This window comes from Triticum urartu, chromosome 3A (assembly GCF_056163025.1).
Source record: "Triticum urartu cultivar PI428250 chromosome 3A, HENAU_Tu73, whole genome shotgun sequence".
Classification (NCBI taxonomy): domain Eukaryota; kingdom Viridiplantae; phylum Streptophyta; class Magnoliopsida; order Poales; family Poaceae; genus Triticum; species Triticum urartu.
The window spans coordinates 629,953,624-629,964,840 of NC_141875.1; the positions used below are offsets into that span (position 1 = coordinate 629,953,624).

The 11,217-nt window shown below is 45.9% G+C and overlaps 1 protein-coding gene across 1 annotated transcript; it reads left to right on the forward strand.

Moving 5' to 3' along the window:
• LOC147980926 (uncharacterized) lies at nucleotides 1–1,004 on the forward strand. The gene is made up of 2 exons (XM_087515799.1): nucleotides 1–802; nucleotides 970–1,004. Exons 1-2 carry the CDS (start codon nucleotides 1–3, stop codon nucleotides 1,002–1,004), a joined length of 837 nt encoding a protein of 278 aa, XP_087371925.1.
• Nucleotides 1,005–11,217: the final 10,213 nt, after the last annotated feature.

An 11,217-nucleotide genomic window follows, 5' to 3' on the forward strand; every position in this document is an offset into this window, starting at 1 on the left:
ATGTACGGTGCACAGAGTCGCGCCAATGTCCGTCACATCCGGCGTCAACTCCAGACGCTGCGGAAGGAGGAGATGTCCGCGGTTGAGTACATGCACAAGATGAAGGCCCTTGCCGACACCATGGCTGCCGCCGGCTCTCCGGTTCGTGATGATGAGATCATTGATCACATCCTCACGGGACTCGGCTCTGCCTACAACTCCATCGCTGCCTCCTTGGGTGTGAGTAACGCACCTATGCCCTACTCCAGCTTCTACTTGTTCGTCTTGTCGTTCGAAGCGTTGCAGGCTCAGCAGAGTGCGTTGGAGGGGTGGACTCCCTCCGCCAATGCCATGACTCGCTCGGGCTCCTACGGCCAGGGCAGACGTGCTCCCTACTCGGAGCCCTACCCCTCCCAGGGTGGGGGTCGTTCGGTCGATGGCAACGGCCAGCCTGGGCACGGCCGCCAAGGCAGCAACGGCGGCCCCAACGGTGGCCGCGACCGCAACCCCTCCTACGTCAGCAATGGCCGGCAAAGTGGCGGGGGTAACGGCGGCAACAACGGCGGTGGTGGCCGTCGCAACAATCGCTGGCGCCCCCGGTGTCAAATTTGCAAAAATTGGGGGCATGAGGCCGATGATTGTCGCAAGCGCTATGACCAGGACCACAACACTCGCTCCGCCAACTCGGCCTCCACCAACACCGTCGACTATCCTTGGGTACTGGACACCGAGGCTACGGATCACCTGACGAGTGGTCTAGAACGCCTCCAGGTTCACGAGCGCTATGATGGCAAGGACCAGGTTCAGGTGGCCAATGGTGCAGGTTTGTCTATTTCACACATTGGTCATTCCCATTTACCCGGTTCATCTCTTAAACTGCGCAACATCCTTCATGTTCCACACATCAGAGAGCATCTCCTTTCTGTCTACCATCTTGTTTGTGATAATGATGTGTATTTTGAGTTTCACCGTCGTCTTTTCTTTGTTAAGGACAAAGCAACCAGGCGCGTCATTCTTCAAGGTAGCAGTCACGGGGGGGTCTACCCGACTCCCTTTGCTCGTGCATTGTCCTCGTCATCTCGCCATGCTTCATCCAGTGTCCGTATTTCGTCGTCGCAATGGCATCAACGTCTAGGTCACCCTACCAATAATGTGGTCACCTCCATTGTTCGTGTTGGGGAACGTAGTAATTTCAAAAAAATTCCTACGCACACGCAAGATCATGGTGATGCATAGCAACGAGAGGGGAGAGTGTGATCTACGTACCCTTGTAGATCGACAACGGAAGCGTTTGGTTGATGTAGTCGTACGTCTCCACGGCCCGACCGATCAAGCACCGAAACTACGGCACCTCCGAGTTCTAGCACACGTTCAGCTCGATGACGATCCCCGGGCTCCGATCCAGCAAAGCGTCGGGGAAGAGTTCCGTCAGCACGACGGCATGGTGATGATCTTGATGTACTACCGTCGCAGGGCTTCACCTAAGCACCGCTACAATATGACCGAGATGGAATATGGTGGAGGGGGGCACCGCACACGGCTAAGGAACGATCATGAAGATCAACTTGTGTGTCTAGGGGTGCCCCCCTGCCTCCGTATATAAAGGAGCAAGGGGAGGAGGCCGGCCGGCCCCTATAGGCGCGCTAGGAGGAGTCCTCCTCCTAGTAGGAGTAGGACTCCTACTAGGAGGGGGAAAGAAGTGGGGAGGGAGAGGGAAAGGGGGGGCGTCGCCCCCCTCTCCTAGTCCAATTCGGACCAGGGGGGAGGAGGCGTGCAGCCCACCTCTGGCTGCCCCCCCTCTCTCTCCACTAAGGCCCATATGGCCCATTACTTCTCCTGGGGGGGGGGGTTCCGGTAACCCTCCGGCTCTCCGGTTTTCTCCGAAATCACCCGGAACACTTCCGGTGTCCAAATATAGTCGTCCAATATATCAATCTTTATGTCTCGACCATTTCGAGACTCCTCGTCATGTCCGTGATCACATCCGGGACTCCGAACTAACTTCGGTACATCAAAACTCATAAACTCATAATATAACTGTCATCGAAACCTTAAGCGTGCGGACCCTACGGGTTCGAGAACAATGTAGACATGACCGAGACACGTCTCCGGTCAATAACCAATAGCGGAACCTGGATGCTCATATTGGCTCCTACATATTCTACGAAGATCTTTATCGGTCATACCGCATAACAACATATGTTGTTCCCTTTGTCATCAGTATGTTACTTGCCCGAGATTCGATCGTCGGTATCTCAATACCTAGTTCAATCTCGTTATCGGCAAGTCTCTTTACTCGTTTTGTAATACATCATCTCGCAACTAACTCATTAGTTGCAATGCTTGCAAGGCTTATGTGATGTGCATTACCGAGAGGGCCCAGAGATACCTCTACGACAATCGGAGTGACAAATCCTAATCTCGAAATACGCCAACCAACATGTACCTTTGGAGACACATGTAGAGAACCTTTATAATCACCCATTTACGTTGTGACGTTTGGTAGCACACAAAGTGTTCCTCCGGCAAACGGGAGTTGCATAATCTCATAGTCATAGGAACATGTATAAGTCATGAAGAAAGCAATAGCAACATACTAAACGATCGGGTGCTAAGCTAATGGAATGGGTCATGTCAATCCGATCATTCACCTAATGATGTGATCTTGTTAATCAAATAACAACTCCTTGTTCATGTTTAGGAAACATAACCATCTTTGATTAACGAGCTAGTCAAGTAGAGGCATACTAGTGACACTCTGTTTGTCTATGTATTCACACATGTATTATGTTTCCGGTTAATACAGTTCTAGCATGACTAATAAACATTTATCATGATATAACGGAATAAGCAATAACTTCATTATTGCCTCTAGGGCATATTTCCTTCAGTCTCCCACTTGCACTAGAGTCAATAATCTAGATTACACAGTAATGATTCTAACACCCATGGAGCCTTGGTGCTGATCATGTTTTGCTCGTGGAAGAGGCTTAGTCAACGGGTCTGCAACATTCAGATCCATATGTATCTTGCAAATCTCTATGTCTCCCACCTGGACTAGATCCCTGATGGAATTGAAGCGTCTCTTGATGTGCTTGGTTCTCTTGTGAAATCTGGATTCCTTTGCCAAGGAAATTGCACCAGTATTGTCACAAAAGATTTTCATTGGACCCGATGCACTAGGTATGACACCTAGATCGGATATGAACTCCTTCATCCAGACTCCTTCATTTGCTGCTTCCGAAGCAGCTATGTACTCCGCTTCACATGTAGATCCTGCTACAACGCTTTGTTTAGAACTGCACCAACTGACAGCTCCACCGTTTAATGTAAACACGTATCCGGTTTGCGATTTAGAATTGTCAAGATCAGTGTCAAAGCTTGCATCAACGTAACCTTTTACGATGAGCTCTTTGTCACCTCCATATATGAGAAACATATCCTTAGTCCTTTTCAGGTATTTCAGGATGTTCTCGACCGTTGTCCAGTGATCCACTCCTGGATTACTTTGGTACCTCCCTGCTAGACTTATAGCAAGGCACACATCAGGTCTGGTACATAGCATTGCATACATGATAGAGCCTATGGATGAAGCATAGGGAACATATTTCATATTCTCTCTATCTTCTGCAGTGGTCGGGCATTGAGTCTTACTCAACTTCACACCTTGTAACACAGGCAACAACCCTTTCTTTGCTTGATGCATTTTGAACTTCTTCAAAACTTTGTCAAGGTATGTGCTTTGTGAAAGTCCAATTAAGCGTCTTGATCTATCTCTATAGATCTTAATGCCTAATATGTAAGCAGCTTCACCGAGGTCTTTCATTGAAAAACTCTTATTCAAGTATCCCTTTATGCTATCCAGAAATTCTATATCATTTCCAATTAGTAATATGTCATCTACATATAATATCAGAAATGCTACAGAGCTCCCACTCACTTTCTTGTAAATACAGGCTTCTCCAAAAGTCTGTATAAAACCAAATGCTTTGATCACACTATCAAAGCGTTTATTCCAACTCCGAGAGGCTTGCACCAGTCCATAAATGGATCGCTGGAGCTTGCGCACTTTGTTAGCTCCTTTTGGATCGACAAAACCTTCTGGTTGCATCATATACAACTCTTCTTCCAGAAATCCATTCAGGAATGCAGTTTTGACATCCATCTGCCAAATTTCATAATCATAAAATGCGGCAATTGCTAACATGATTCGGACAGACTTAAGCATCGCTACGGGTGAGAAGGTCTCATCGTAGTCAATCCCTTGAACTTGCCGAAAACCTTTTGTGACAAGTCGAGCTTTGTAGACAGTAATATTATCGTCAGCGTCAGTCTTCTTCTTGAAGATCCATTTATTCTCAATTGCTTGCCGATCATCGGGCAAGTCAACCAAAGTCCATACTTTGTTCTCATACATGGATCCCATCTCAGATTTCATGGCTTCAAGCCATTTTGCGGAATCTGGGCTCACCATCGCTTCTTCATAGTTCGTAGGTTCATCATGATCTAGTAGCATGACTTCCAGAACAGGATTACCGTACCACTCTGGCGCGGATCTTACTCTGGTTGATCTACGAGGTTCAGTAGTATCTTGTTCTGAAGTTTCATGATCATCATCATTAGCTTCCTCACTAACTGGTGTAGGTGTCACAGAAACAGTTTTCTGTGATGCACTACTTTCCAATAAGGGAGCAGGTACAGTTACCTCGTCAAGTTCTACTTTCCTCCCACTCAGTTCTTTCGAGAGAAACTCCTTCTCTAGAAAGTTTCCGAACTTAGCAACAAAGGTTTTGCCTTCGGATCTGTGATAGAAGGTGTATCCAATAGTTTCCTTTGGATATCCTATGAAGACACATTTCTCCGATTTGGGTTCGAGCTTATCAGGTTGAAGCTTTTTCACATAAGCATCGCAGCCCCAAACTTTCAGAAACGACAACTTTGGTTTCTTGCCAAACCACAGTTCATAAGGCGTCGTCTCAACGGATTTTGATGGTGCCCTATTTAACGTGAATGCGGCCGTCTCTAGAGCGTGTCCCCAAAACGATAGCGGTAAATCAGTAAGAGACATCATAGATCGCACCATATCTAGTAAAGTACGATTACGATGTTCGGACACACCATTGCGCTGTGGTGTTCCGGGTGGCGTGAGTTGCGAAACTATTCCGCATTGTTTCAAATGTACACCAAACTCGTAACTCAAATATTCTCCTCCACTATTAGATCGTAGAAACTTTATTTTCTTGTTACGATGATTTTCAACTTCACTCTGAAATTCTTTGAACTTTTCAAATGTTTCAGACTTATGTTTCATTAAGTAGATATACCCATATCTGCTTAAGTCATCTGTGAAGGTGAGAAAATAATGATATCTGCCACGAGCTTCAATATTCATCGGACCACATACATCTGTCTGTATGATTTCCAATAAATCTGTTGCTCTCTCCATAGTACCGGAGAACGGTGTTTTAGTCATCTTGCCCATGAGGCACGGTTCGCAAGTACCAAGTGATTAATAATCAAGTGGTTCCAAAAGTCCATCAGTATGGAGTTTCTTCATGCGCTTTACACCGATATGACCTAAACGGCAGTGCCACAAATAAGTTGCACTATCATTATCAACTCTGCATCTTTTGGCTTCAATACTATGAATATGTATGTCACTACTATCGAGATTCAATAAAAATAGACCACTCTTTAAGGGTGCATGACCATAAAAGATATTACTCATATAAATAGAATAACCATTATTCTCAGATTTAAATGAATAACCGTCTTGCATCAAATAAGATCCAGATATAATGTTCATGCTTAACGCTGGCACCAAATAACAATTATTTAGGTCTAATATTAATCCCGAAGGTAGATGTAGAGGTAGCGTGCCGACTGCGATCACATCGACTTTGGAACCGTTTCCCACGCGCATCGTCACCTCATCCTTAGCCAATCTTCGCTTAATCCGTAGTCCCTGTTTCGAGTTGCAAATATTAGCAACAGAACCAGTATCAAATACCCAGGTGCTACTGCGAGAATTAGTAAGGTACACATCAGTAACATGTATATCACATATACCTTTGTTCACCTTGCCATCCTTCTTATCCGCCAAATACTTGGGGCAGTTCCGCTTCCAGTGACCAGTCTGCTTGCAGTAGAAGCACTCAGTTTCAGACTTAGGTCCAGGTTTGGGTTTCTTCTCTTGAGTAGCAACTTGCTTGCCATTCCTTTTGAAGTTCCCCTTCTTCTTCCCTTTGCCCTTTTTCTTGAAACTAGTGGTCTTGTTGACCATCAACACTTGATGCTCCTTCTTGATTTCTACCTCCGCAGCTTTTAGCATTGTGAAGAGCTCGGGAATAGTCTTATTCATCCCTTGCATATTATAGTTCATCACGAAGCTCTTGTAGCTTGGTGGCAGTGATTGGAGAATTCTGTCAATGACGCAATCATCTGGAAGATTAACTCCCAATTAAATCAAGTGATTATTATACCCAGACATTTTGAGTATATGCTCACTGACAGAACTGTTCTCCTCCATCTTGCAGCTATAGAACTTATTGGAGACTTCATATCTCTCAATCCGGGCATTTGCTTGAAATATTAACTTCAACTCCTGGAACATCTCATATGCTCCATGACGTTCAAAACGTCGTTGAAGTCCCGATTCTAAGCCGTAAAGCATGGCACACTGAACTATCGAGTAGTCATCAGCTTTGCTCTGCCAGACGTTCATAACATCTGGTGTTGCTCCAGCAGCAGGCCTGGCACCCAGCGGTGCTTCCAGGACGTAATTCTTCTGTGCAGCAATGAGGATAATCCTCAAGTTATGGACCCAGTCCGTGTAATTGCTACCATCATCTTTCAACTTTGCTTTCTCAAGGAACGCATTAAAATTCAACGGAACAACAACACGAGCCATCTATCTACAATCAAGCATAAACAAGCAAGATACTATCAGGTACTAAGTTTCATGATAAATTTGGGTTCAATTAATTTACTTAAAGAACTCCCACTTAGATAGACATCCCTCTAATCCTCTAAGTGATTACGTGATCCAAATCAACTAAACCATGTCCGATCATCACGTGAGATGGAGTAGTTTCATTGGTGAACATCATTATGTTGATCATATCTACTATATGATTCACGCTCGACCTTTCGGTCTCCGTGTTCCGAGGCCATATCTGTATATGCTGGGCTCGTCAAGTATAACCTGAGTATTCCGCGTGTGCAACTGTTTTGCACCCGTTGTATTTGAACGTAGAGCCTATCACACCCGATCATCACGTGGTGTCTCAGCACGAAGAACTTTCGCAACGGTGCATACTCAGGGAGAACACTTCTTGATAATTAGTGAGAGATCATCTTATAATGCTACCGTCAATCAAAGCAAGATAAGATGCATAAAAGATAAACATCACATGCAATCAATATAAGTGATATGATATGGCCATCATCATCTTGTGCTTGTGATCTCCATCTTCGAAGCACCGTCTTGATCACCATCGTCACCGGCGTGACACCTTGATCTCCATCGTAGCATCGTTGTCGTCTCGCCAGTCTTATGCTTCCATGACTATCGCTACCGCTTAGTGATAAAGTAAAGCATTACAACGCGATTGCATTGCATACAATAAAGCGACAACCATATGGCTCCTGCCAGTTGCCGATAACTTGGTTACAAAACATGATCATCTCATACAATAAAATTCAGCATCATGTCTTGACCATATCACATCACAACATGCCCTGCAAAAACAAGATAGACGTCCTCTACTTTGTTGTTGCAAGTTTTACGTGGCTACTACGGGCTTAATCAAGAACCAATCTTACCTACGCATCAAAACCACAACGATAGTTTGTCAAGTTGGTGCTGTTTTAACCTTCGCAAGGACCGGGCGTAGCCACACTCGGTTCAACTAAAGTTGGAGAAACTGTCACCCGCAAGCCACCTATGTGCAAAGCACGTCGGGAGAACCGGTCTCGCGTAAGCGTACGCGTAATGTCGGTCCGGGCCGCTTCGTCCAACAATACCGCCGAACCAAAGTATGACATGCTGGTAAGCAGTATGACTCGGCCTCCTAAACATATCCCGGAGGGCCCATGGGATGAAGTGGGAAGGGATCCAGCCCAAAGTGGGCTGGGGCGCCACTTCCCCCTAGGGCCCATGCGCCTAGGGTGGGGGAAACCCTAAAAGGAAGAGTCCTAGGAGGGGAAGGCACCTCCTAGGTGCCTTGGGGAGGAGGGATTCCTCCCCTTGGCCGCACCCCCCTAGGAGATTGGATCTCCTAGGGCCGGCGCCCCCCCTGGCCCTCCTATATATAGTGGGGGAGATGGAGGACTTCTTACCTTTTGCCTTTGGTGCCTCCCTCTCCCTCTCCAACACCTCCTCCTCCTTCATAGTGCTTGGCGAAGCACTGCCAGAGTACTGCAGCTCCATCACCACCACGCCGTCGTGCTGCTGCTGGAGCCATCTTCCTCAACCTCTCCTTCCCCCTTGCTGGATCAAGGAGGAGGAGACGTTACGCTGACCGTACGTGTGTTGAACGCGGAGGTGCCGTCCGTTTGGCGCTAGGATCTCCGGTGATTTGGATCATGTCGAGTACGACTTCCTCATCCCCGTTCTTTGAACGCTTCCGCGCGTGATCTACAAAGGTATGTAGATGCAATCCAATCACTCGTTTCTAGATGAACTCCTAGATGGATCTTGGTGAAACCGTAGGAAAATTTTTGTTTTCTGCAACGTTCCCCAACAGTGGCATCATGAGCTAGGTCTATGCGTAGTTCTTCTTGCGCGAGTAGAACATAATTTGTTGTGGGCGTAGATGTTGTCAACTTTCTTGCCACTACTAGTCTTATCTTGCTTCAACGGTATTGTGGGATGAAGCGGCCCGGACCAACCTTACACGTACGCTTACGTGAGACCGGTTCCACCGACTAACATGCACAAGTTGCATAAGGTGGCTGGCGGGTGTCTGTCTCTCCTACTTTAGTTGGAGCGGATTCGATGAAAAGGGTCCTTATGAAGGGTAAATAGAAGTTGACAAATCACGTTGTGGCTTTCACGTAGGTAAAGAAAACGTTGTTGCTAGAATCCTATTTCAGCCACGTAAAACTTGCAACAACAATTAGAGGACGTCTAACTTGTTTTTGCAGCAAGTGCTTTGTGATATGATATGGCCAAAGTTGTGATGAATGATGAATGATATATATGTGATGTATGAGATGTTCATGCTATTGTAATAGGAATCACGACTTGCATGTCGATGAGTATGACAACCGGCAGGAGCCATAGGAGTTGTCTTTATTTTTTGTATGACCTGCGTGTCATTGAGAAACGCCATGTAAATTACTTTACTTTATTGCTAAACGCGTTAGCCATAGTAGTAGAAGTAATAGTTGGCGAGCAACTTCATGGAGACACGATGATGGAGATCATGATGATGGAGATCATGGTGTCATGCCGGTGACAAGATGATCATGGAGCCCCAAGATGGAGATCAAAGGAGATATGTGATATTGGCCATATCATGTCACTATTATTATTTGATTGCATGTGATGTTTATCATGTTTTTGCATCTTGTTTACTTAGAACGACGGTAGTAAATAAGATGACCCCTCATAATAATTTCAAGAAAGTGTTCCCCCTAACTGTGCACCGTTGCGACAGTTCGTTGTTTCGAAGCACCACGTGATGATCGGGTGTGATAGATTCTAACGTTCACATACAACGGGTGTAAGACAGATTTACACATGCAAACACTTAGGTTGACTTGACGAGCCTAGCATGTGTACAGACATGGCCTCGGAACACAGATGACCGAAAGGTCGAGCATGAGTCGTATAGAAGATACGATCAACATGAAGATGTTCACCGACGTTGACTAGTCCGTCTCACGTGATGATCGGACACGGCCTAGCTAACTCGGATCATGTTATACTTAGATGACTAGAAGAGGGATGTCTATCTAAGTGGGAGTTCATTATAATTTGATTAGATGAACTTAATTATCATGAACTTAGTCTAAATTTTTTACAATATGTCTTGTAGATCAAATGGCCAACGTAGTCCTCAACTTCAACGCGTTCCTAGAGAAAACCAAGCTGAAAGACGATGGCAGCAACTACACGGACTGGGTCCGGAACCTGAGGATCATCCTCATAGCTGCCAAGAAAGATTATGTCCTACAAGCACCGCTAGGTGACGCACCTGTTCTCCCTGCAGAACAAGACGTTATGAACGATTGGCAGGCACGGACCGATGACTACTCCCTCGTTCAGTGCGGCATGCTTTACAGCTTAGAGCCGGGGCTCCAAAAGCGTTTTGAGAGACACGGAGCATATGAGATGTTCGAAGAGCTGAAAATGGTTTTCCAAGCTCATGCCCGGGTCGAGAGATATCAAGTCTCCGACAAGTTCTTCAGCTGTAAGATGGAGGAAAACAGTTATGTCAGTGAGCACATACTCACTATGTCTGGGTTGCATAACCGCTTGACTCAGCTGGGAGTTAATCTCCCGGATGACGCGGTCATTGACAGAATCCTTCAGTCGCTTCCACCGAGCTACAAGAGCTTTGTGATGAACTTCAATATGCAGGGGATGGAAAAGACCATTCCTGAAGTATTTGCTATGCTGAAATCAGCAGAGGTAGAAGTCAAGAAGGAACATCAAGTGTTGATGGTCAATAAAACCACTAAGTTCAAGAAGGGCAAGGGTAAAAAGAACTTCAAGAAGGACGGCAAGGGAGTTGCCGCGCCCGGCAAGCAAGCTGCCGGGAAGAAGCCAAAGAATGGACCCAAGCCCGAGACTGAGTGCTTTTATTGCAAGGAAAGTGGTCACTGGAAGCGGAACTGCCTCAAATACTTAGCGGACAAGAAGGCCGGCAAAATGAAAGGTATATGTGATATACATGTAATTGATGTGTACCTTACCAGTACTCGTAGTAGCTCCTGGGTATTTGATGCCGGTGCAATTGCTCACATTTGTAACTCAAAGCAGGAGCTTCGGAATAAGCGGAGACTGGCGAAGGACGAGGTGACGATGCGCGTTGGGAATGGTTCCAAGGTCGATGTGATCGCCGTCGGCACGCTACCTCTACATTTACCTTCGAGATTAGTTTTAAACCTTAATAATTGTTATTTAGTGCCAGCTTTGAGCATGAACATTGTATCGGGATCTCGTTTAATTCGAGATGGCTACTCATTTAAATCCAAGAATAATGGTTGTTCTATTTATGTGAGAGATAT